The sequence below is a fragment of the Neoarius graeffei genome, chromosome 8, assembly GCF_027579695.1.
Source record: "Neoarius graeffei isolate fNeoGra1 chromosome 8, fNeoGra1.pri, whole genome shotgun sequence".
Taxonomy (NCBI): Eukaryota; Metazoa; Chordata; class Actinopteri; order Siluriformes; family Ariidae; genus Neoarius; species Neoarius graeffei.
The window spans coordinates 79,857,897-79,884,974 of NC_083576.1; the positions used below are offsets into that span (position 1 = coordinate 79,857,897).

At 42.0% G+C, this 27,078-nt stretch overlaps 1 protein-coding gene across 1 annotated transcript; it reads right to left on the reverse strand.

The window, feature by feature from the left end:
- Positions 1-934: 934 nt before the first annotated feature.
- LOC132890260 (NADH-cytochrome b5 reductase 2) lies at positions 935-22,323 on the reverse strand. The gene is made up of 9 exons (XM_060927072.1): positions 22,309-22,323; positions 12,869-13,027; positions 8,157-8,229; positions 7,964-8,070; positions 6,730-6,859; positions 6,421-6,504; positions 6,201-6,286; positions 3,843-3,942; positions 935-1,107 (listed from the first exon to the last, which is right to left on the reverse strand). Exons 1-9 carry the CDS (start codon positions 22,321-22,323, stop codon positions 935-937), a joined length of 927 nt encoding a protein of 308 aa, XP_060783055.1.
- Between the last annotated feature and the right edge of the window lie 4,755 nt (positions 22,324-27,078).

Consider the following 27,078-nt stretch of genomic DNA (forward strand, 5'->3'; position numbering starts at 1 on the left):
TGGAGAAATCTTTGCTATATTTAACAGTTATTCCATGAAATTGAGACATATGAGCTGATAGCATAGAGCCGAGTTGGCTATAAGCCATGTATGATGAGATTTCATGGAATAACTGTTTTATTCTATCCACATTCACTGGATTTTGAGAAACAGAGCATTTTTATTTTTCATTTTTGCAAATTCGACAAATAAAAACTTTATGCAAAACGTCTGACAAAATCATTTCCGCTTAGAATGTAAACAAACCGGCGAAATGACAGGAGCAATTTGTGAAAAATGCGATAATAATAATGATACTTCTTGAAAAATTAAAAAAGAGATATGTTCTTACCATCAAGTACTTTTATTCCATATTTTGTTGCTTTTTTGTATTTTTTTTTTTGGGGGGGGGGTTGTTTTCAAGTAGAGTTTTTATTTCATCCTCGGTTGGTTCAGCAATACGTTTCACCATTTTTTTCTCTACTCACGGTATATAAGCTGATATCCTAATAGTAGAGTAGCCAATCAGAGCGCATGATTGCTCATATCCAGTGAATATGGATAGAATAAAAATGATTATCGGGTTTTTTTGTTAAATAAGAGTCAAATGTGGAACATCTACCATACAAGTCCCCCTGAATTAGCCACTAGTCTACTAGAGAAATGATAATTAATTCATTAATATAAACCTTTAATTTGTAGCTGCACTATTAACAGTGTGTGCTATATAAAATGAATGAACACCTGCTGACCAATCAGATTCAAGAACTCAAAACCACTGTGGTACAAGTTCTAATAATTAATCATGGGAAACCAGACACACACACAAAAAAAACCCATTCTGTTTATGTATTATTTATTCTTGTATATACAATACAAGAAGTTCTTGAATATTATATATCCCAAAAAATTACTTGATACATTGAATCTTTTTATACAAATGCATCTGATGCTATTAGTATGTGAAAGTGTTTTGTGGGTCGTAGCCCAGTTTGGTGAGGTTTGGCAGGCACGCATTCTGGATCATCGGGGGCGGGCCACACATCACGATCAGCACGTCATTGGCTGGAGGAGGAAGGTGCGCTTTCATCATTGAAGTGTCCACAAATCCTGTGCTGTATTCCCAACCTGGGGCATCAACACACAACAAAAATGAGATATAAAACACATGTTGTTGGGTTTTTTCTTTTTTGTTTTCTTTCTTTTAATAATGACGTGTTTGCTAAATGTTCTTATGTCAGTGGAAACTTCATAAGTCACTTGTCTTGTTTTCTTCAACACTCATTTATTTGTTCATTCACTAATTACAATGTAAACAATGTCAGCAGCCAGAAAAGATATTTTTATGGTTTTAGTATTTTACAGGGTGGTACGGTGGTGTAGTGGTTAGCACTGTCGCCTCACAGCAAGAAGGTTCTGGGTTCGAGCCCTGTGGCCGACAAGGGGCCTTTCTGTGTGGAGTTTGCATGTTCTCCCCGTGTCTGTGTGGGTTTCCTCTGGGTGCTCCGGTTTCCCCCACAGTCCAAAGACATGCTGTTAGGCAAACTGGCTACTCTAAATTGTCTGTGACCAAAAGCAGTGCAGCAGAGGAGTGGCTATGAGTGGCTAGCCGGCTGTACTTACTTAGCCAAGAAACCCTAGAAAAGGGAGCCAACCCAGAACACACTGGATGGGCGAAGAAGTATTTTACATTACTAGCATTTAGCAGACGCTCTTATCCAGAGCGACATACAACATATTCAGAGCAGCCTGGGGAGCAGTTAGGGGTTAAGTCCCTCACTCAGGGGCACTTCAGCTATTCCTGCTGATCCAGGGACTCAAACCGGTGACTTTTGGTTCCAAAGCTGCTTCTCTAACCGTTAGACCATTTTAGAAGAAAATGGTATGGAAATAATATCAATTATTCTATCCACATTCACTGGATATGAGCAATTGTGCACTCTGATTGGCTACTCTACTACTAGGCTATCAGCTCATATACCATGAGTAGAGAAAAACAAAATGACAGTGTGTGTTGCTGAATCAACTGAGGATGAAATAAAAACGCTATTTGAAAGCAAAACCCCCCAAAATTGTTACAAACTATTGAAAAGAAACAGAAATAGCTAAAAGAATATAGTTTTTTGTTTGGTGTTTTTCCCCAATAGGTCCTGTTCCACACTCCAGCCCAGTCGGTGGTAGTAATGCACCTTTAAGTTGTGCCAAAAAACCCTAAAGAAGAAGAAGAAAAGAAAACAACCTCCCCCCCCCAAAAGCAACAAAATATGTAATAAAAGTATTTGATGTTAAGAACATAATATATTTTTCATTTTTTCAAGAATTATTATTATCGCATTTTCACAAATTACTACTGTCATTTCGCCGGTTTATTTACATTCTAAGCAGAAATTATTTTGTCAGACGTTTTGTTAGCCCGGCAAGCCAGACTAAATGTGAATATTTAGTCTGGCCTCGATCCGTAGACATTTCCGAAGCGGGTAGGAGGAACAAACCGCTGTCTTTCAAACTGTCTCTGTGCGTATAGGCCAACGCTCTGACCAATCACTGCAACAGTGACTGTGACGTAGTCAGAGCGACAGAAAGCAGTGGGGGAGGCCTTGAAATAAATAATTTTTCAAAATGTGTATTAATTAATAAACAGGTTCTAGATATTAAGAAGTTTGGAGATAATGACCACAAGTTTGGAGTCTGTACCACATACACATTTTTTTTCCAAGTGTTTTTCAAGGGTTTGCTTAAACTGTTTTTGAGAGTTTTTATTTAGTGGTGTTTGGTGAAATAATTTCCCTTAAATTTAAAATAACGGGAAAATAAGAAACAATCAAAAAGTAATGTTTCAAAGCTGTTTATTAATTCTTCGTACTGCACAAACTAGCCCATGCTTTTGGCTACGAGCGGAGCCAGCTGGTAGATCAGACTTTTGCCATAGCCGGTCGGCAAAACAGCGAAAACGTCCTTCTTGAAAAGGAATGAGCGGAGAGCCTCTTCCTGCTCATGTTTCAACGAAAACTCCAAGTCTAATTCTTCTAAAACTGATTCTAAAGCGGAGTCAAACACACGCTGTTCACTAGCCCGTAGCCATCTTTCCTGTTGCGCTTTCTCCAGCGTCGCGCAGCTTTGTCGTCACGCCTGCAAAAGCCTGCCCAAAGAATCCAAACAAAAACCTTGCGTTGTGATTGGCGGGCACGATTTGATGCCTGGGGTGTTTTCGTTTATATGGTGCGAGGCTAGACCCACTCGCTAGGCAAAAAATATTTTTGGCCGCTAGGCGGGTGGGTCTAGTTTACTAGGCTAACGTTTTGTATAAAGTTTTTATTGATCGAATTTGCAAAAAAAACAAAAATAAAAATGCTCTGTTTCTCAAAATCCAGTGAATGTGGATAGAATTAAACAGTTATTACACTCAATCTCGTCGTACACGGCTTATAGCCAACTCGATGCTACACGCCTCGTCAGCTATCAGCTCATGTACAACTCGATTTCATGGAATAATTGTTAAATATCCAATCTTCCATCCTGTTCCAGATCTAGTCCCCTTTGCTGTTATAATAGCCTCCATTCTTCTGGGAAGGCTTTCCACTAGATTCTGTAGCATGGCTGTGTGGCAACAGTTTGAAGAAGGTGGTGAAGATGGTGTATAATGTCAGGTGTCCACAAAAAATGTTCTGTACAGAGTATAAGGGCGATCCTGTGGCGAACTTTTTTCCTCTACTGGACAGGCTAAAAGGGAGCTGGTAAATTGTCCACATCATCAGATTATAGGTTACAGTCAGTAATTATACACCGACAGCATGACCTGTATGGAAGGAGAACCTGATAAACTGAGCAGCTACAGAATTTATTTGTTATGTTTGTGTTTCTACCTTGTGGAGGTCGGTCTAGTGTGTACCATACACGGAGTTTATCAGGATGATTCTTCACAACTTCTTCCAGTTCCTTCCTTAACAAAATGTCCTTCTCGGTCTGTGCACAGAGTTACAGTGTAGATAAGTAGAAAACATTATTTAGCAATAAGAAAAAAGACAAGTGAGCACAACTTCCAGACATAGAAGGCTACATATACACTCTCGGAAAATGAAGTACAGTATTATACCTTTCAGGGTACAACAGCTTGTCACTGGGGCAGTACCTTCTCAGGTACCTTCTCAGGTAATTATTTGTATACTGTGTGGGAACACAGATATACCATTTTGACTGTAAAAAGGTACACAAAGCTACCTTGAAGTCCAATAATGAGCCCTAGGGGGTACATTAGTGTAGACTGTACCCTGGGGGACAGAAATGGACTCTGACTTTACCCCTATTTCTCACAGTGTATCTTGGCTTGTATGTATCAGCTAGTCTGGCTGATTTAAAGTGGCAGAATAGCAAAGCCTGGGGAACCCTCTGGGCCATCAAAAGGTTTTGGAAGTCAGCAGCTGACATCAAACTTGAAGTATCAATCCTCAGCAAGTTTTTCGATGGGATTTGACTTCTACCCTATGTGATGGCCTTGACTTTGAATCATACAGCAAGCTCATGTGAACAATGCAAAGGTTGACAAGCAACAGCTCTCTCTAGTGGTGAACCTGAGACATCACTGGTTGGGTCACCAGCTCTGGTGGCCGAAGAAGGATCTACAGTAATAGCAAAGTTAGACCTGTGGATCCCAGAATACATTGTGTTCTAGTGAAGGAAGATGGATTCTCTCCTCAAATAACATTGGAAAAATATTACACCCGGACAGACTTTGGAGTAAACCTAACACTGATCAAACTTTATGATGCAGGACAGGACCATGCAGTTTGGAGGAAGGCTGTGGCTGCCATCTGAACAAATTAATTTTTCAGTTATCCAGCGCTTTTTCTTTATTTAGTGATATTAAAGCATATTATACACAAATAGAAAGTGAAAACTTGGCTGACAAAGGTGGTTTAAAAGAAACTTAAATCTAAACTACAAACGAGAAATCCCTATGGTTACTATCAAAAGTCCTTCCCATGTCACAAGGCACATCGGGCGACACTGACCTCCATTTTAGTATCCCTCTGCCTCTTGCCTATTCCATAGCTAGGGTTACAGTAAAGGGCTGATCCTCTGGTAACCACAAGAGTTTGACTTTCTACTCACATCTATATTGCGGCGTGCCTTGCAAGATGGCAGTTGGCACCATTTGTACGATGGTCTTTGGTACAACCTGAGAGCAAGTAGAACTCATAATCTCCCGGTCAAGAGGCAGACATGCTAATTACTAGGCCAACTTGTGGTCCCATGGTTACTATACTCCATCTGTTTTACCCTCCTTTAACAGTTAACTTAGCATAAGTTTCACATGCACCTTCTCACCAAAACTACTAATTACATGTTACGTTTGTTGTTTCAGCAAAGCAGGCGGAAATAATTTGCCTTAATAGACTCGAAATCTTTCAGGTATGTTACTCTGTGTAATTGCCTCACATGACTGTTACTGATAGGGTGCATGAATCTATAGTCTGGGCTAGAAAGAAATCAACCCTAGTCTCACTTCTTAATACCATATTTGGTGGTGTTGCTGTTCATGCTACTGCAACAGTACATAAAATCCACTTCAAGCCATTTCTTCACAGCAAAGACAACTTCTTTTTCTTTTTCTTCTTCTTTCAGTTGCTCCCATTAGGAGTCACCACAGTGGATCTGTTCTGCATATTTGATTTGACATAGGTTTTACATCAGATGTCCTTCCTGACACAACCCTCCCCAACCTATCCGGGCTTGGGACCAGCGCTAAGTATGCACTGAGCAAGACAACATTGGTGCTAAAATCATTGGACCCTTATTTTTTTAAATAGCATTTGCTAATTAGCAAGTCCATCCAACATGTCTAAAGTCCTTCCTGTGCCGTGCCCTGGTCTTCCCAGAGTCTCCTATCCCAGTACTAACCAGGCCATCAAAGCACATTGGGTAGCGCCGATCTCCATTTCCATAGCCCTCGGCCTCTCACCTACGTATACAGCTAGGGTTACAGTGGGGGGCTGGTCCTCTGGTAACCGCGAGAGTTTGACTCCCCACTCACATCTGTATCGCAGCATGCCTTGCCAGATGGCAGTAGGCACCATTTTTACGATGGTCTTTGGTATGACCCGACCAAAAGTAGAACTTGCAAGCTCCCAACCAAAAGGTGGACATACTAATCACTAGGCCAGCTCACGGTCCATCCAACATGTAGCAATGCTAAATTAGAAAAGTGAATAAGTATGACTTACCTGGTTGGCAAAAATAAGGGCACATTTGGTAACGTCTGAAGAATCTGTTGTGATACTGCGGATAAGCTGCAGCATCGGAGTGATACCTGTACAGACATGAGCACCAGCATGAACAACAATCAGATGCAACCTGAATCTTTATACATTAACTTCATGAAATATATATATATATATATATATATATATATATATATATATATATATATATATATATATTGACCTGTGCCACCGGCAATCATTCCCACATGTTTAAACTTCCGCAGCTTGGCATCAGACTTTTTATCAGGCCGAATAGCAAACTGACCTTAAGGAGAAAAAAATATTTATCACCAAGAATTCAGTTCACTCACAGAATATAATCATGTTGCAATGCTGTTTATTGTAAAAGCCTTAACTGATGCTGCCCTATGTTGGTTGGCAGTTACAGTTATTTTTTTACACACCTTTAGGTCCAGGAATTCTCAATCTGGATCATTTCAGGCCTTTTTTGCCTTCTCATACAGTAGTTCTTTATTCTGAGCTTCCTTACCATTGCCATTGTACACCAGCAGACCATTTGGCCCTCGGAAATCAATGGTGTCTCCTATCTTCATGTCGTTCAGGTACTGAGACATTTTGCCCCCATCAGGATAGTTTGGATGTGTGTTTTTGTAATATACCTAGTTAAAAAAAAGAAATGTAGCTGAGAAACAGAACACATTAAAGATTAAGTTAGTCAGCTGTACGCAGAGACATTCAAAGTTGAATCAAAACGATTGCCAAATTTATCGGCAGATTGACATATCGCTAGACGTAACTTTAACAAATTTTGAAATAACTATTCCTTCAATCCATCCATCCATTATCAATACTGCTTATCCTAGTCAGGGTTGTGGGTGAGCTGGAGCCTATCCCAGCTGACTATGGGCGAGAGGCGGGGTACACCCTGGACAAGTTGCCAGATCATCACAAGTCTGACACATAGAAACAAACAACCATTCACACTTGCATTCACACCTACGGTCAATTTAGAGCCACCAATTATCCTAACCTGCATGTCTTTGGACTGCGGGGGAAACCGGAGCACCCGGAGGGAACCCACGCAGACATGGGGAGAACATGCAAACTACACACAGAAAGGCCCCTGTCGGTCACTGGGCTCGAACCCAGAACCTTCTTGCTGTGAGGTGACAGTGCTAACCACTACACCACTGTGCCACCCTATTGTTGGTTAGCTTTAGCATATTACCCAGAACAAGCCAGAATTTTTTAGCAAGTTAGCAAAAGAAAGTCATCCAAGGAATAGAAGACAAATCTGCAAGGTTCTAACCCCCTTTAAAACCAATGTCATACAAAATTCACTATAATGCTGATGAATGAGAGCTAATTTCTTCGCATGAAATGTCTCATCTCATCTCATTATCTCTAGCCGCTTTATCCTTCTACAGGGTTGCGGGCAAGCTGGAGCCTATCCCAGCTGACTACGGGCGAAAGGCGGGGTACACCCTGGACAAGTCGCCAGGTCATCACAGGGCTGACACATAGACACAGACAACCATTCACACTCACATTCACACCTACGGTCAATTTAGAGTCACCAGTTAACCTAACCTGCATGTCTTTGGACTGTGGGGCAAACCGGAGCACCTGGAGGAAACCCACACAGACACGGGGAGAACATCGAATGAAATGTTAAAAAAGCTATTTCTTTACTTTAACAATGTATTGTATATGGTTAACATCTAGGGCCAGATGATCAACTTATGATTTACAAGATTTCCTACCTTTATGACTAGCTCGACGTGTCCCTGGTCCTCATCACTGGAGACAGGAGTGTACGCTCGGATCACCAGATTCCCACTGACTTTAGCAGACAGGTACACATGCTGACCTTTTAGTGTGTAGGAGAAAACAGAAGTGTCAATATCAATATAGAACACAGGTGAGACAGGTGTGAGGTCAGGTTAGTGTTCGTACCGATTGGAAGCCCGAGTACATGATGAGACGAGGGAAGACTGAAGCGGAATCTCTTCGTGTCGTGTGTAATGTCCTGTCATGATTAGCAAAACCCAAAAAGAGATAAGTGAATTAAAACTAAATAATGAATCAGTCACATGACATCAATATTTAATTGGTAATTGGTTCACTAAGAACTAGAAGGGTGCTTGGTAGAGTGTGTACCTCCACCAAGCCAGATATTCGGATTTGGATAAAAATCTAATCAAGTGTTCCTTGGTCCATGGTTTAGCTTTCCTCCAAATTTCATCAAAATCAGTTCACTATTTTGAGTTACATTGGGAACAGACAAAAAAAATCCTGACTCTGCAAATATACACTGCAACCCTGCTATAACAAATTCCTTGGGGGACGTCCAAATGTCCAAATAGTTCATTGACTGAGTTAAAGGATCACGAACGGACATGATGATTTCTTCGTCTGTTTTGAAAATGATGGAGGTTACCAGTGTATCGTTGTCAGTGTTCACCCACTGACTTGCTACGTTTTGTAAATCTTCACCATTCAGTTCATTCATGTGTTGCAAATCACCGATGTCATTTACATCATGCTTGGCGGTAGGTATAAAAACGCCGCCAGTACGCTTTAACTAGTTGTTAAGTTCAGTGGTATCGCCAGTCTTTTTGTCCTTTTATCAATCCTTTGATCACCGTTCTTGAAAATTGTTAGTGATCGACACCTAAACGAGGCTCGTTAAGCCTTTGTTTAATAGCGTTCACACATATCGTTAAAGGTTCGGACTGCAAAGTTGAATTCTGGGCAAAATGTTCTGTTTCTATTGCTGTTGGAGTTTTGAGATGTTTCGCTGCTGCACACACACACTCTGTATCCTGTGTGTAAATGTTTTGGCAAGATAAAAAGCGTCCCACATTTTACGATTCTGGAGATTGCTGAAGCAAGTGAGCAACAACATTACATGACCACCGTGGTACGTGTTCGACCTACTTTTAACCAAAACAATTCGTCGTGGGCAAACATGGTGGACTCAGCTCTCCCGTTAGCTAAACGTCAGCGGAAAAGAAAAGGAAAACCTGCCTAGTGAGTGCAAGTGCAAGATAGAGCAAGGTTAATGACGTGTCATTTTTCTGGACAGATAATCAAATCATTCTACCTAGTGCTTAGCTATCTTAGCCTTAGAATGCATGGGCTCGACTCCATGGTAGCGATATGGTATGTCGTTATACACCGAATGTTTTGATCTTACAGACAAAGAAACGATAACACAAAAGCAGGAACAGAAAAAGGATATATTCGTCTTTTGTTTCACAGATCTATTCACAAATGTCAATCACAAATTACATCCCTGCGACTCAAAACTCTCCGAGGTCGATGCAGAGTCATGATGTTTTCCACATGTCGCCATCTTGGTGTGACGCAGTTCCATAGTTATGCTAATTAGTTAAAGCTTCATGCGTTCAGCTGTTTCTGTTGAGCCATACTCATACTGTTTACAATTAAAAAAAAAAATTCAGACAACTTTGCAGTCAATACCATTAACTTGACTACGAACTTGATTACTTATTGTTTGTTTCTGGAGGGAAGAGGAGCACATGGCTCAGTGATGTTTTTCTGAAGATTCTGACTCATTGTCATTAAAGGTGGGGGACATGAACTTAGTAAAAGAGTTAATTCTAGCAGGGTTGCAGTGTATCTGGATCCTGGATCCACATACATATCCAGATTTATATTCAAATCTAATCAATTGTTCCTTGGCCCATGGCCCACCTTTCCTCCAAATTTCATCCATTACTTTTTGAGTTACATCAGGAACAGACAAACAAACTGAAGCGAAAACATAACCTCCTTTAACACAGCTGGTGTCATTCTAGCAACGGATTTGGAGGTTTGAAAAGTATAATTTCTTTGTTGGGCGGCACGGTGGTGTAGTGGGTAGCGCTGTTGCCTCACAGCAAGAAGGTCCTGGGTTCGAGCCCCGGGGCCGGCGAGGGCCTTTCTGTGTGGAGTTTGCATGTTGTCCGCGTGGGTTTCCTCCGGGTGCTCCGGTTTCCCCCACAGTCCAAAGACATGCAGGTTAGGTTAACTGGTGACTCTAAATTGACCGTAGGTGTGAATGTGTGTGAATGGTTGTCTGTGTCTATGTGTCAGCCCTGTGATGACCTGGCGACTTGTCCAGGGTGTACCCCGCCTTTCGCCCGTAGTCAGCTGGGATAGGCTCCAGCTTGCCTGCGACCCTGTAGAAGGATAAAGCGGCTAGAGGAGAGGAGATGAGATGAGAATTTCTTTGTTACTGAGCTTAGCTCTGCTTTTTAAATATCTGTACTTTATTTGAGCGGTTGGGTTTTTTTTTTCCATCTCATTCTTTTGAACTAAATTCCTAACAAATTGAAATTTCTTCAGCTGTGACAGTGAGAATGAGTCCCATCACAATTACCGGTAGCATTCATACTTGTCTTGTTTGAATTATTAGCATGCTAGCTAACAGTATGCTAATAGCTTTTTGTGATTCTTTCTCATACCTTGACTTTTGGATTGTAAGTCATTTGAAAGTAAGAGTTTATCTCATCTCATCTCATTATCTCTAGCCGCTTCATCCTTCTACAGGGTCGCAGGCAAGCTGGAGCCTATCCCAGCTGACTACGGGTGAAAGGCGGGGTACACCCTGGACAAGTCGCCAGGTCATCACAGGGCTGACACACAGACACAGACAACCATTCACACTCACATTCACACCTACGCTCAATTTAGAGTCACCAGTTAACCTAACCTGCATGTCTTTGGACTGTGGGGGAAACCGGAGCACCCGGAGGAAACCCACGCGGACACGGGGAGAACATGCAAACTCCACACAGAAAGGCCCTCGCCGGCCACGGGGCTCGAACCCGGACCTTCTTGCTGTGAGGCGACAGCGCTAACCACTACGCCACCGTACCGCCCGTAAGAGTTTATATTTTCTAATTTAAACTGAGTGGAGAATTTGAAGCTGAACCACAATTTTTATAAGAGTACGTTACATTCATCACCTCTGTTGAGAAATAATACTTTCATAGTGTAGTTTGTTCTATTTCCAGATCATTTCAAAAATTAAAGCTAGACTACCTTTTGATTTCATAAAATTGGTGAAATTTAGTTCCTTCTGAAATGTGTTCATTGTAATGTATGTTTATTTCTGTAATATCTCACAAAATATCAGGCCGTTCTGTTCTGTGGCTGGGAAGTTATTTAATTTGAAGGGATTCCCGAGCAAATAATGTGCATGAAATTGCTCGCTTTGCGCAGTCAAGCAGACAGAGGAAGTCCGTGTGCACACGCGCAGGTTTAACTTTGAGCGTGACTGACTGTTCCATCATTCTGTTGCTAAACGAACAGCTGATCACACCGAAGTGCTCGCTGAGTGCCGGTATCTATTAGTTTGGTCTTGCGTTTCCTTTCCTTCGTATATAACACAACGTCTATTCTTCTCACTTTCTTTCCGTTACTGTAGTCGGTCTTTCACGTTTCATTCGCACACTCACGTCCTCCATTTTTCTCTCCTGTTTCAAATTTGTATCCCACAATGCCTTGCGCAAACAGGGAACGCCCACCACGTCATGTGATGCATGGCGTAGTATCTTGAATTGGGTCATGGTGAAGCAGGAAAAAATAGCCGAGAATTTAGGGCCATGTGGCCCTAAATTAATTAATTGTTCTGTTTTTTTTTTTTAAACTCATAAAATTGGAAGTCTGTGATTTGAATTCAGTAGCTATCCACTGAACAAAAATAATTGGGTGTCGAGGAAAATTCTTTTTATGACCTACACTTGAAAAATCTGAAGGGCAATCTAGCTTTAATTTCTAGAAAAATGCTAAAGTACCTGCCTGTAGAACAAGAAAATTTCAAACCTGAAATAAAAAAAAAAATGTCTATAAATAGGTTTAATACACTTATTTGTTTTATCATGATGTCATAATGAGAAAGATTAGATCAGTGACAGATCAGTCAAGATCATTTTTTCAGGGTTGTTTTTTTTTCATCCTGCTTGCTTAATGTCAAATTATATAGTTCCAGGTCTAGTAGATCTTTAAGAAAGACATTTACAGTACTGTGTAAAAGTCTTGGCACCCTTTTTGATACAAACTTTATTATAGATTTCTATTTTATGACTTCTACATGATCAAGTCAAAACATTACAAAAACATTTTAGAGTTCCAAACGTTCATGGGTTTTTTTTTTTCCAGCACAAAATTAAACATTACAGAAAAAAAAGTTTGCATCTGAGCAGCATATTACATAAGAGAGCACTTTTCGGATGAAAAAAGAAAACATAATTAAGGTTATTGAGTTTTGGTGCAAAATGAAGAAGCGAGTGTGACAGTCAAAGTGTCCAGAAGAACTGTGGCTGGTTCTGGAAGATGCTCAGTAAAACCTACAGCTCATTTCCTTATAAAACTGCACTCATTGGACCTGAGACTACTATTTTTTCCCTTTTTTTCCTTTTGTTTAAAGCAAAGGGTCGTCTCACACCAAATACTGACTTTGTTTTGTTTATTATGGCTTACTGATTACTGTTTATAGTATTTTTAAAATGTTGAAACATTTCATTTCATTATTTTTAAGCCATTTTTGATCTACAGCATTTCTTCACATGTGCCTAAGAGTTTTGCACCGTACTGTACATAACGCACACAAGAAAACACTTTGAATCAGTGTTTTCTTGGATTTCTTCATCACTGACCTCCTTCTCTATGAGAGGCAGCGGATATTTAACAGTGGGATCCTGCAGAGTTTTGGGATGCTTGCTTGCTTTTTTTCTCCTTTCAGACTTTCCTGCTTTCAGGAAGAGGACAAGGATTGTGGCAAACACTGCGACGAGTCCAATCAGCACGGGAAACATCTGCAACACACAAGTACACACTCATTTATTTCATTATATCAAATAAACACCTGTAGTAAAAAAAAAAGTGCATTCCTCATTGGCAGAAAAACAGCACACTGTACAGGATCTTATATTCTATATATTTGTTCACGAGTGTGAAAACTTCGTAAAAGACATTCGGATTTTCATCAGGGTTGGGGTTGATGTTCATATCTAAAAGCACAACAATCTGTAAGATTTATCAGTTTAAGAACGATAAGCTACAGTAGGGTCCTGGAGTCCTGCGTGTTATGTTACATTTGATAGTTTTTAAAGCAAGATTTCATTATTGGGTGGCACGGTGGTGTAGTGGTTAGCGCTGTCGCCTCACAGCAAGAAGGTCCGGGTTCGAGCCCCGTGGCCGGCGAGGGCCTTTCTGTGTGGAGTTTGCATGTTCTCCCCGTGTCCGCGTGGGTTTCCTCCCGGTGTTCCGGTTTCCCCCACAGTCCAAAGACATGCAGGTTAGGTTAACTGGTGACTCTAAATTGACCGTAGGTGTGAATGTGAGTGTGAATGGTTGTCTGTGTCTATGTGTCAGCCCTGTGATGACCTGGCGACTTGTCCAGGGTGTACCCCGCCTTTCGCCCGTAGTCAGCTGGGATAGGCTCCAGCTTGCCCGCGACCCTGTAGAACAGGACAAAGCGGCTAGAAATGATGAGATGAGATGAGATTTCATTATTCTTTGATAAAAGCATGAGGATTATAACACATCAAGGCCCATATGAATATCAGGTGTTCATCAATGAGTATTACAATGGGAGTGTACTGTGTTCAGATATAAATAAATAAATAAAATCCACATAAATAAAGAAAGCAAGTGATGTGCAAACAGAATATCAGTTAAATACAGTATCAATAAATCTCACACCTGGTTTTCTCAAACTAATGGATTCGTCTGTTATTAGCTCATCCAGCCGACAGGTGATGAGTTTATGCCATCATGTGTTGTCCGTCGTCGTCCACATTTCACAAAAATCGCTTCTTCTCTCTCAATTCTTCACCAATTTTTATCCTTTTTGGCAGGAAGGTAGGTCTGCCTGGGGTGCTTATGGCTTCTACTCAAATTTGCATAATTGCAATTTATAATGAAGATATGGACTAATTAATCAATCAATCCCTAACAAGCAGTTTCCACACAAATCACTTCTTCTCCCTCAGTTCTTCACTGATTTTGATTCTTTCTGACATGAAGGTAGGAGTACCTAGGGTGCATATAACTTCTACCCAGATTTGCTTAAAAGAGAACTGAAGTAATTTTTAAACTTGCTTTATTTCTTAATTAGCGTATTATTCAATTACGTTTTCGGTTTTAGTAACCTTATATCGTGACTCGTATTGGCAACTAATTGCAATTAAATATTATACTTATCGGCCTATTCGGTTTTTATCCATGTTGAATTTAGTTCATTTGGTCCACAGCAGGTGTCGCTTATCCACGCGATCTTCACGAGACTTGTGCGAGACTTTGAAATGTGAAGTGTCAGCCAGGTATCAGTGCCGCCATGTTGAAAACTGTTTTCCAAATGAAATATTGCACAAAAACGAGTTTAAATGATGATTACTGCCTACTTTTTTCAAACTTTCCTGATTGCTATCAAAACAAACAAAACTTCCGGCTTGATTACATCAGCATTTGAAAGAGGGCGCACGTGTCTTTTGACAACGTTGGCAGATGTTGGTCGCTTTGATTTCCGCTGTACGTTTTACTTCCGTCCTACGGTGTCTCGCACAGGTCTCAACGAATCTCATTTATGGCCATTGCTTTGACATACGGACTGATATATTACAGAGCATATTTCAAACACTCATAACTTGCTATAGCAGCGACAAAGTAACGATCAAAAATGCATTCCGATATTTAAGAAATTAGATAAATAGAATTTTGATCATAAAAATTTTGCCTTCAGTTCTCCTTTAATTACAATTATTAATGAAGTTATGGACTAATTAAGCCTTAATGAGCAGTTCAACAAAAATCGCTTCTTCTCGGTCAATTCCTCACCATTTTGGATTCTTTCTGGCAAATAGGTTGGTATTCCTAGGGTGTATATAGCTTCTACATATAGCTTGTATATAGTGCATATAGCTTGCAACAATTATTGCGTGAGGAAGGTGGCCCACTTTAGATTGTTCACTGCAAAACATGATGTCTTAGCAAGTGAAAATATCTTGAAAATAGTTGAAACAATCTAGCATTTCCCATTAAAAGAATACAAGACACTAATTCTGAGTTTATTAAACCTAGTTCTAGATTGCAACCAACTTATTCTAAGATGTCTTGTCAAGTAAAAAATATCTGTCCATGCAGCAAGATAATTTCACTAGTATTAAGTAATTTTCTCCTCAAATTCAGTTTTCAGTTTTTTTTTGCAGTGTTCCTTCTGCACTAGATGGGGCGGAGTGAGCTACGCTGTCATTGATGGTCCTGTTTGTCTTAAATCATCTCCAAAAGTATTGGCAGCCTTCAAAAGAATGTCTTAAAAAATAAACATTATACTAGTGTTGTTGGACTTAAGACCAGTCTCAAGACCACTTTTTGAAGGTCTCGGTCTCATCTCGGATTCGACCGCATTTTTACTCGGTCTTTTCTCAGTCTCAGACATACAGGGCTCAGGGTTTTATTTCAAGACTGATCAAGACCACAACTGTATGGAATTGCCTGTGTACTGTCTGATTTATTTGTTCACGTCATGACTGTGATTGGATGTAAAATTTCCTGCTTCAAATGGACCCAATAACGTGACTCATTGCAAATTTGAAATTTTCGTTACTGTTAACGGATGTCGCCCTTCCCCCATGCCCTTCACACACACTGGTCTGGTCCTGGTCTTGACTCGGTCTCGCCCTGCCTTGGTCTTGGACTTGACTTGATCTCAACCCCTCAAAGTCCTGGTCTTGTCTTGGTCTTGATGCACTCTGGTCTTGGTGATGACTTGGTCTCAGTTGAGGTGGTCTTCACTACAACACTATAACACTACATTATACACAATAATTTAACATTTTCACTGAAGAAGCTACTTTCAAAAAAAATGTACAAGGATTTTTCCCAAATTAGAAATCGCAAAATTATTTTAAATTAGACTGTCAGTCCAGCAAGTCATACTGAGGCAAAGTATACTGGGATACAGGTAGATAGGAGTGGAGATGGATGGATGTGCAGAAGAGAGTTTTTACTGAAAAGAGATGCATGTGCAAACAGTCCAAAACGGCAAGCTGAGTCAATGTCAAGGAACAGGGCAAGGGTTGGGCGAGGCACAAACAGGCTAAACAGGGCTAGACAATCACAGAATCAAATATACAGGACAGGAATCAGGAAATCAGGAGAATAACATGACAACAAGGCTTGGTAATGTGTGACTAGCAATGCAATAATTCACGAAGTGCATGAGTACTCAGAGGGTCCGTGTATCATCCGATCATTCAAGTATTCCATTCAATCTGGAAAACGAAAAACAAAAAAACCACTCAATATTTCGTTTTCCTGTTTTTCTGTATGACCAAAAAATGAGGGATTGGTGTTTGTTTTCCTTTTTCCAACTCAAAACAGAACAAATAATAAACAGGGAAACCAAAACGAAATAATAACTCTAATTTACGATTATTGATTTTCTCTATTCCCCACGCTACATTAGCCTTCCCATGATCCTCAGCGACAGTCCATCATCATCTCTGCGTCTATGAAACAGAAAAATTGCATGTGCATGTATATATCAAGTAATTCATCCTATTCATTTAATATATTAAGCTGATGATCTCTTAATTATTATTATCTCAATATAATAGTAATCTGTACTCGAGTTGAGGGGGGATGGGGGGGATGCCATCCCCCCAGAATAAAAAATGGTCAAAATCATCCCCCCTCTAAAACGGGCATCCCCCCTCCCTTCCCTTGAGCAATTTTATCAATAAATGTGGACATTACTTCTATTTAACATTGGAATTAGAAATGCCATTCCACGTAGCTCTGCTGAAACTGAGCATACAGTAAGCTACCGCGAGAGAGGGCACGCGCAAGCGAAGCGTTTGAGGAGGTGACATTCAGTTGGGGTTCCGTTACTTTTGATTTCATTCGGCGTCAGTGACAGCAGCGGATTGCAGCATCATGGCCAAGCGGAGTGGACAGCAAGACCTAAGCAAGTTCGGATTTAAGATCGCAAGAAAAAAACATTTCAGGAGGTACAGTAAGTCAAGAGTTATGAATATCAGTCACACTTTCTGTGAGCCTGCTATCACGCTGTAAAGTTACCGATATGGAGCCTAATTTGTGGGCGGCGGATAACAACACAGCTATCATAATGAATGTTAGTTTGGAGTCTAGCCAGCTATCGATAGCTTACTCAGGTTCATGTTAGCTTTGATTTCTTGTATAAGGCCATTAATTTAATCAGCCTGGACGTTCATTTGTTATTCTTCAGGCAACAAAAAGTGTTATTCAAGACAGGAGGGCTAAAATAAACGACACTAGCAGTTTTGAAGGCTTCATTGCCTCATTAGAGAGCCGGTCACAAGATGTAAGGCAGAGCAGGATTGGTGTAGGACTCGGCAGTGTCTGCTAAAATGCAGCTTTCTTTTTCTTTGTCATAGGCTCTTCTTCTGTCTCCTCAATGGGCCTTTTCCCCTTTCCAAAGAAATTTTCCAAAGATGCCTGCTTTTAACTCATTTTGCTAGCTTGTATCCAGTATGTATCAAAGTGCTGGTATGTATCGAAGCAAAGTATCCAAGGCGGCTCCTTGGTAACCGTCAACGTTAAGGTGTCACGTGACCTAGATAACAGCGGGAATCAACGTTACAGAAAGAATCTGGTCATTTTTCAAAGCTCAAATCCTCATTCAGATAATAAATAAATCAGAAATAACATTATAATTAAATTTAATTAAATTATCTTATCCACTGCTCTTTATTCCAGATGACAGTCAGCAGCAACTGCAACACAGTGCGACAGGAGCTGGAGGACCCGGAGTGTGAGACAATACAGGAGCAGGAGCAAGCAGGAGAACCAACAGCTGAAGAGCTGAAGATTTACAATTTACTGTTGCTTGTTTTAGCTTATTGGTTCCCTACCTACCTCTGTATTTAATTCATGTTCCCAATGTTCAGCTTTGAATAAAAATTCTATTGACTTGATATGAAAAGATTCAGTTGTTCATTTACATTGCCTGCTGAGGTTTTAATAAATTATTTACCAAACCTACCATGACTAGTGCAATTTGAAGTGTAACTTCAGAGTAGGCTCCTTTTAAATCTCATCTCATCTCCTCTAGCCGCTTTATCCTGTTCTACAGGGTCGCAGGCAAGCTGGAGCCTATCCCAGCTGACTACGGGCGAAAGGCGGGGTACACCCTGGACAAGTCGCCAGGTCATCACAGGGCTGACACATAGACACAGACAACCATTCACACTCACATTCACACCTATGGTCAATTTAGAGTCACCAGTTAACCTAACCTGCATGTCTTTGGACTGTGGGGGAAACCGGAGCACCCGGAGGAAACCCACGCGGACACGGGGAGAACATGCAAACTCCACACAGAAAGGCCCTCGCCGGCCACGGGGCTCGAACCCGGACCTTCTTGCTGTGAGGCGACAGCACTAACCACTACACCACCGTGCCGCCTCCTTTTAAATCGTTTGGTAAATAATTTATTAAAACCTCAGCAGGCAATGTAAATGAACAACTGAATCTTTTCATATCAAGTCAATAGAATTTGTTGCCTGAAGAATAACAAACGAAAGTCCAGGCTGATTAAATTAATGGCCTTATACAAGAAATCAAAGCTAACATGAACCTGAGTAAGCTATCGATAGCTGGCTAGACTCCAAACTAACATTCATTATGATAGCTGTGTTGTTATCCGCCGCCCACAAATTAGGCTACATATCGGTAACTTTACAGCATGATAGTGGGCTCACAGAAAGTGGGACTGATATTCGTAACTCTTGACTTACTGTACCTCCTGAAATGTTTTTTCTTGCGATCTTAAATCTGAACTTGCTTAGGTCTTGCTGTCCACTCCACTTGGCCATGATGCTGCAGTCCGCTGCTGTCACTGACGCCGAATGAAATCAAAAGTAACGGAACCCCAACTGAATGTCACCTCCTCAAACGCTTCGCTTGCGCGTGCCCTCTCTCGCGGTAGCTTACTGTATGCTCAGTTTCAGCAGAGCTACGTGGAATGGCATTTCTAATTCCAATGTTAAATAGAAGTAATGTCCACATTTATTGATAAAATTGCTCAAGGGAAGGGAGGGGGGATGCCCGTTTTAGAGGGGGGATGATTTTGACCATTTTTTATTCTGGGGGGATGGCATCCCCCCCATCCCCCCTCAACTCGAGTACAGATTACTATTATATTGAGATAATAATAATTAAGAGATCATCAGCTTAATATATTAAATGAATTGGATGTATGAACAAATTACTTGATATATACATGCACATGCAATTTTTCTGTTTCATAGACGCAGAGATGATGATGGACTGTCGCTGAGGATCATGGGAAGGCTAATGTAGCGTGGGGAATAGAGAAAATCAATAATCGTAAATTAGAGTTATTATTTCGTTTTGGTTTCCCTGTTTATTATTTGTTCTGTTTTGAGTTGGAAAAAGGAAAACAAACACCAATCCCTCATTTTTTGGTCATACAGAAAAACAGGAAAACGAAATATTGAGTGGTTTTTTTGTTTTTCGTTTTCCAGATTGAATGGAATACTTGAATGATCGGATGATACACGGACCTCAGAGTCCTTATACAACCCCGATTCCAAAAAAGTTGGGACAAAGTACAAATTGTAAATAAAAATGGAATGCAATGATGTGGAAGTTTCAAAATTCCATATTTTATTCAGAATAGAACATAGATGACATATCAAATGTTTAAACTGAGAAAATGTATCATTTAAAAAGAAAAATTAGGTGATTTTAAATTTCATGACAACAACACATCTCAAAAAAGTTGAGACAAGGCCATGTTTACCACTGTGAGACATCCCCTTTTCTCTTTACAACAGTCTGTAAACGTCTGGGGACTGAGGAGACAAGTTGCTCAAGTTTAGGGATAGGAATGTTAACCCATTCTTGTCTAATGTAGGATTCTAATTGTTCAACTGTCTTAGGTCTTTTTTGTCGTATCTTCCGTTTTATGATGCGCCAAATGTTTTCTATGGGTGAAAGATCTGGACTGCAGGCTGGCCAGTTCAGTACCTGGACCCTTCTTCTACGCAGCCATGATGCTGTAATTGATGCAGAATGTGGTTTGGCATTGTCATGTTGGAAAATGCAAGGTCTTCCCTGAAAGACACATCGTCTGGATGGGAGCATATGTTGCTCTAGAACCTGGATATACCTTTCAGCATTGATGGTGTCTTTCCAGATGTGTAAGCTGCCCATGCCACACACATTAATGCAACCCCATACCATCAGAGATGCAGGCTTCTGAACTGAGCGCTGATAACAACTTGGGTCGTCCTTCTCCTCTTTAGTCCGAATGACACGGCGTCCCTGATTTCCATAAAGAACTTCAAATTTTGATTCGTCTGACCACAGAACAGTTTTCCACTTTGCCACAGTCCATTTTAAATGAGTCTTGGCCCAGAGAAGACGTCTGTGCTTCTGGATCAGGTTTAGATACGGCTTCTTCTTTGAACTATAGAATTTTAGCTGGCAACGGCGGATGGCACGGTGAATTGTGTTCACAGATAATGTTCTCTGGAAATATTCCTGAGCCCATTTTGTGATTTCCAATACAGAAGCATGTCTGTATGTGATGCAGTGCCGTCTAAGGGCCCGAAGATCACGGGCACCCAGTATGGTTTTCCGGCCTTGACCCTTACGCACAGAGATTCTTCCAGATTCTCTGAATCTTTTGATGATACTATGCACTGTAGATGATGATATGTTCAAACTCTTTGCAATTTTACACTGTCGAACTCCATTCTGATATTGCTCCACTATTTGTCGGCGCAGAATTAGGGGGATTGGTGATCCTCTTCCCATCTTTACTTCTGAGAGCCGCTGCCACTCCAAGATGCTCTTTTTATACCCAGTCATGTTAATGGCCTATTGCCAATTGACCTAATGAGTTGCAATTTGGTCCTCCAGCTGTTCCTTTTTTGTACCTTTAACTTTTCCAGCCTCTTATTGCCCCTGTCCCAACTTTTTTGAGATGTGTTGCTGTCATGAAATTTCAAATGAGCCAATATTTGGCATGAAATTTCAAAATGTCTTACTTTCAACATTTGATATGTTGTCTATGTTCTATTGTGAATACAATATCAGTTTTTGAGATTTGTAAATTATTGCATTCCACTTTTATTTACAATTTGTACTTTGTCCCAACTTTTTTGGAATCGGGGTTGTATGAGCGTGCTGATTGCACCTAAACTGTACATACAAACTTTGTTAAAGATTTCTATTTTATGACTTTTATGTTATGTTATGTTATGTTATGTTATGTTATGTTATGTTATCTTATATGGTTTTATGCCACCACATAGGCATTTGTTCTTAAAAAATTTCTAAAAATAAAATAAACGCAACACATTACTGAAGTGGCGGCACGGTGGTGTAGTGGTTAGCGCTGTCGCCTCACAGCAAGAAGGTCCTGGGTTCGAGCCCCGGGGCCGGCGGGGGCCTTTCTGTGCGGAGTTTGCATGTTCTCCCCGTGTCCGCGTGGGTTTCCTCCGGGTGCTCCGGTTTCCCCCACAGTCCAAAGACATGCAGGTTAGGTTAACTGGTGACTCTAAATTGACCGTAGGTGTGAATGTGAGTGTGAATGGTTGTCTGTGTCTATGTGTCAGCCCTGTGATGACCTGGCGACTTGTCCAGGGTGTACCCCGCCTTTCGCCCGTAGTCAGCTGGGATAGGCTCCAGCTTGCCTGCGACCCTGTAGAAGGATAAAGCGGCTAGAGATAATGAGATGAGATGAGATGAGACATTACTGAAGTCCTCAACATCAAATATTATTTGTTTTTACGAATTTTCATCAAGAAAAATTCTGAAATTGACTGTATTCTCGAATAATTCAAATCAACTTCAGATTCAATGATGAAATCGCCTCAGTAATTTCTTCCCAGTTACAGATCGAAACATTTGCAAACACACATGCATATTTCTGAACAACACTGTGCTCACATGTGCAGCAATCTCTTCTTGTCTCTGAGGGGGTAATAACTTTGGAATGAAGCTGAGAAAACTGCGAAGGAATGTAGAGCTCTGTAGCAGGAGTGGAGTGGGAAATGCTATCAGGAAAGTGTAATCTTACCAGCGTTTGCTCCATGTTGTCCTGTGTGAGATCTGTGTGAGTTTAGCTCAGCTTTTGTTCTCTCTCTCACCAACACTCTGACCTTTGCACTGAAGCCATTTAGAAAGCGAGAGTAAAGGTCAGATGGACGGAGCCAACATGCTCCATCCAATTACAACACAGCAATCGTGGTACTTTCATACCCCAGCCAATGGTGATTTGTGTGATCGAGCTGTGAATGGGAACGGTATGGGATCAGCCCATGACGCTAAGAGAAGCAGATCATTGCTCATGTTTAGATCTATAAAACATACAGGAGGGAGTAGGTTTTGTGTTTGCTCAGACGAGACAGTACCAGTCAAAAGTCTGGAGGAAGTGTGTCAAATTTTGTCTGGTACTGTATATTCATTCATTCATCTGTGCTTTATCACAGACATTCACACACTCGATTACACCTCGTGCCAATATGAAGCACAAAATCCACTTTTTAGGAGGTTGGAGGAAACCAGAGAACCAGGAGGAAACCCACACTCACTCTGGGAGATGATACAGACAGTAACCTGAGCTCAGGATCGGACCACAGACCCTGCTTCATACTACACCAAAATTTTTATCGTGTATCAATACCTCAAGTCAGTATACAGTACCAGTCAAAAGTTTGTACACCCCTACTCTACTCATTCATAGGTTTTTGTGTATTTTGTATTTCCTACATAGAAAAATGGCGGCACAGTGGTGTAGTGGTTAGCACTGTCGCCTCACAGCAAGAAGGTCCTGGGTTTAAGCCCAGTGGCTGACGGGGCCTTTCTGTGTGGAGTTTGCATGTTCTCCCCGTGTCTGCGTGGGTTTCCTCCAGGTGCTCCGGTTTCCCCTACAGTCCAAAGACATGCAGGTTAGGTTAATTGGTGGCTCTAAATTGACCGTAGGTGTGAATGTGAGTGTGAATTCACTCTATGTGTCAGCCCTGTGATGATCTGGCGACTTGTCCAGGGTGTACCCCGCCTCTTGCCCATAGTCAGCTGGGATAAGCTCCAGCTTGCCTGTGGCCCTGCACAGGATAAGTGGTTATGGATAATAGATGATTGGAATACATAGAACAATACTGAAGACCTCAAAACTATGGAACATAGATGGAATTATGTGGTTAATAAAAAAACATGCTAAATGTCAGTCATCCTGCCGAAAATCGAAGTTCAGAGTGGCTTCTAAACATGCCGGCTATGGACTACAATTCCCAAGCACCACAGCGTCCCTCCTCTCCAGAATACTCAGAACACACCTGTTTCCCATTTCCCAGTAGTCAGCTCCCCTATTTAAGCACTACGTCGACAAAGACCTTGTAAAGTATTGCTCAGTGTTTTCCACCTGACCGTACCAAGCCATTGTTTCTTGTGCCTGTATTCCCATGACTTTGACCTCGTTTCCGGTTATTTTTTACCTCAACCTTCGCCTCGTCTCTGACAAACTGTTTGTACATCGATCGACCCTTGCCTGACCCTGTTCTCATCTTTCATGTCACAATTCGGATTTGGCTGCCAGTATGCGATGCACTCACTCTCCCCTGCGCCTGAATCCGTAAGTGCCTACAGCCTTACACAAAAAATAAAACAAAATGTTTGATATTTTAGATTCTTCAAAGTAGCCAGCATTTACCTTGATGATGCTTTGCACACGATTGGCATTATCTTAACCAGCTTCATGAGGTAGTCACCTGGAATGCTTTTCAATTAACAGGTGTGTCTCGTCAAAATGTAATTAGTGGACGAGTTTCTTACCTTCTTAATGTGTTTGAGGTTAAATAAATAAATAGAGTAATTAGTTCAATTCCACACTACAACTGTAGTAAACCATATTATGTCAAGAACTGCTCAAGTAAGTAGAGAAACGACATCCATCATGACTTTAAGACATGAAGTGACTTTTCGAGTTGCTAAATACTCTTCTTACCAGTATCTTACAGAAGAAATAAGCCAAAATTATAAATGTCTAATCATATTAATCATAGTAATATTTTTTTAATAATATTTAAAGGTCCTGACTGCAAAGTCATCTGAAATTTTCACTTTTTTTTTTTTTTAAATTGTGCATGGCATTTTCCTATGTTCCACAAGAATAATATCATGTGGACGAGATGTGATCATTTTGCTGTCCTGAGGGTGGCTTTTCTCCGTTTTGGGACAGTTTTCCTCCCTCTTGAGGTAAACAGTATGAGTATGGCCCTATGGAAACAGGAAACAGCTGAACGCAAGGAGCTTGAACTAATTAGCATAACTACGGAACTGTGTTACACCAAGATGGCAACATGTGGAAAACATTGTGACTCTGCATCGATCTCGGAAAGTTTTGATGTAATTTGTGGTTGACATTCGCGAATAGATCCGTGAAACAAAAGATGAATATATCTGTAAAACTTTGAGTGGGTGGGTGGAGCACAGAAGTACGGCAGGCCAGAACTGAGTTACCAAAACTCTTTATTGTGACACTTTTCAGTCGACCACAAACTCCCAGCCACACAGACACACACCCACACATCAGTCGTCTGGTTGGGGAGAGAGCTCTCTTCCTCTGCTCTCTCTCTCCTTTTAGAGGGCGCAGTCACTGGGGAAGACACACAAACACAGGTTAACTAACATCAGGTGTAGTGATTCTGCCACTTACCTTCCCTGATTCCGCCCTCCGTTCACAGACCGACGCTTGACCACGCCTCCGCTGCCACATACCCCTACTGCCCGACTCAGGCCAGGGAGCCATCCGGCCTGCAGCCGACTCCCCCCCCCCTTGATGGGAGAGGAAGTCCGCCATGACCATCTGTGCCCCCGGCCTGTGGATAACCTTGAAGTTAAAGGGCTGGAGTGCCATATACCAACGGGTGATCTGCGCGTTGGCATCCTTCATGCGGTGGAGCCACTGGAGGGGTGCGTGGTCCGAACAGAGGGTGAAAGAGTGTCCCAGTAGGTAGTAGCAGAGGGCGAGGACCACCCACTTGATGGCAAGGCACTCTTTCTCTATAGTGCTGTAGCGGCCCTCACGCACCAACAGCTTTCTGGTGATGTACAGCATGGGACGATCCTCCCCCTCCCCCTCCTGGGACAAAACGGCCCCCAGCCTCCTGTCTAACGCGTCTGTCTGCAAAACAAAGGGGAGAGTGAAGTCAGGGGAGTGTAACAGTGGCTCCCCGCACAGTGCAGCCTTTACCTCAGAGAAAGACCACTGGCATTGTTCCGTCCACTGGACCGGACCTGGTGCCCCCTTTTTAGTGAGATCAGTCAGCGGGCTGGTGACGTCCAAATAATTAGATATAAACTTACGATAGTAGCCAGCCCCCTTGGTGGTCTTACTGACAGTTCCTTACTATCCCCCTTTTTGGTCTTGGGCCTCGGGCAGGCCGCAATCGCTGCTGTCTTATTAATTTGGGGACGCACCTGCCCATTGCCCAAGTGGAAGCCCAGATACCGTACTTCTACCCGCCCAATCGCACACTTCTTTGGGTTGGCTGTGAGACCCGCTCACCTCAGCAACCTAAGGACGGTCCATAGATGTTGCAAATGCCGCTGCCAGTCATTACTGTAGATTATAATGTCATCCAGGTATGTGGCCGCATAGGTGGCGTGGGGGCGGAGGACCCTATCCATAAGCTGCTGGAACGTAGCAGGTGCCCCAAACAGCCCAAAAGGAAGTGTGACAAACTGGTGTAAGCCAAACGGTGTGGAAAAGGCCGTTTTCTCTCGGGATAATGGAGTCAAGGGGATCTGCCAATATCCCTTTGTCAAATCCAGCGTCGAATAAAAACGAGCCGTGCCTAGTCAATCAAGCAACTCGTCAATATGAGGCATTGGGTATGCATCGAATTTAGACACCGCGTTGACTTTTCTATAGTCCACACAGAACCGGACCAACTCATTGGCCTTGGGAACCAAGACCACCGGGCTGCTCCAGTCACTGTGGGACTCCTCGACGATGCCCATGTCGAGCATGGCCTAGAGTTCTTCCTGAACCACCTTTTTCTTGTGTTCGGGCAGCCTGTAAGGGCGGCTGCACACTACCACCCCCGGGGGCATCTCAATGTGGTGTTCTATGAGGTGGGTGCGGCCGGGCAGTGGTGAGAACACGTCCGAAAATTCGGTTTGCAACTGGTCAACCTCTGTGAGTTGGGTCGAGGAGAGGTGGTCTCCACAGGGGACCGGAGTGGTAGTCAGTGTTCTTTTTTGAACCTCCGGCCCCAGCTCCGCCTTCTCTGGAACCAACGACACCAACGCCACGGGGACCTCCTCGTTCCAAAGTTTTAGCAGCTTGAGGTGGTAAATCTGTAATGCCCCACCCCTGTCCATTTGCCTCACCTCATTGTCGATGTCCCCGACTCGCCGTGTGACCTCAAAGGGTCCTTGCCACTTGGCGATCAATTTGGAGCTCGACGTGGGCAACAGCATGAGTACTTTATCTCCCGGTGCGAACTCCCTAAGGAGCGTGCCCCTGTCATACAGGCGGACTTGCCGTTCTTGGGCCTGCCACAAATTCTCCTGGGTTAGGTGTGTGAGTGTGTGGAATTTTGCACACAATTCAATAATGTATTGAATTTCGTTTTTGCTCGTTGAAGGTTCCTCCTCCCAATTTTCCCGCAGTACATCTAGAATGCCCCGCGGTTCATGCCCATATAATAATTCGAACGGGGAGAACCCCCTGGAGGCTTGTGGGACCTCTCGCACTGCGAATAACAGGGGTTCGAGCCATTTATCCCAGTTGTATGCGTACTCGCTTAGGAATTTTTTTATTATATTTTTGAGGGTGCAATTA

Excerpts from the sequence above, each read along its gene's own strand:
- LOC132890260 (XM_060927072.1), bottom strand. Across the intron at positions 8,071-8,156 it reads TGTACTCGGGCTTCCAATCG|GTCAGCATGTGTACCTGTCT; the intron begins GTACGAACACTA and ends ACACACTAAAAG. Across the intron at positions 3,943-6,200 it reads CCCTTATTTTTGCCAACCAG|ACCGAGAAGGACATTTTGTT; the intron begins GTAAGTCATACT and ends CTCTGTGCACAG.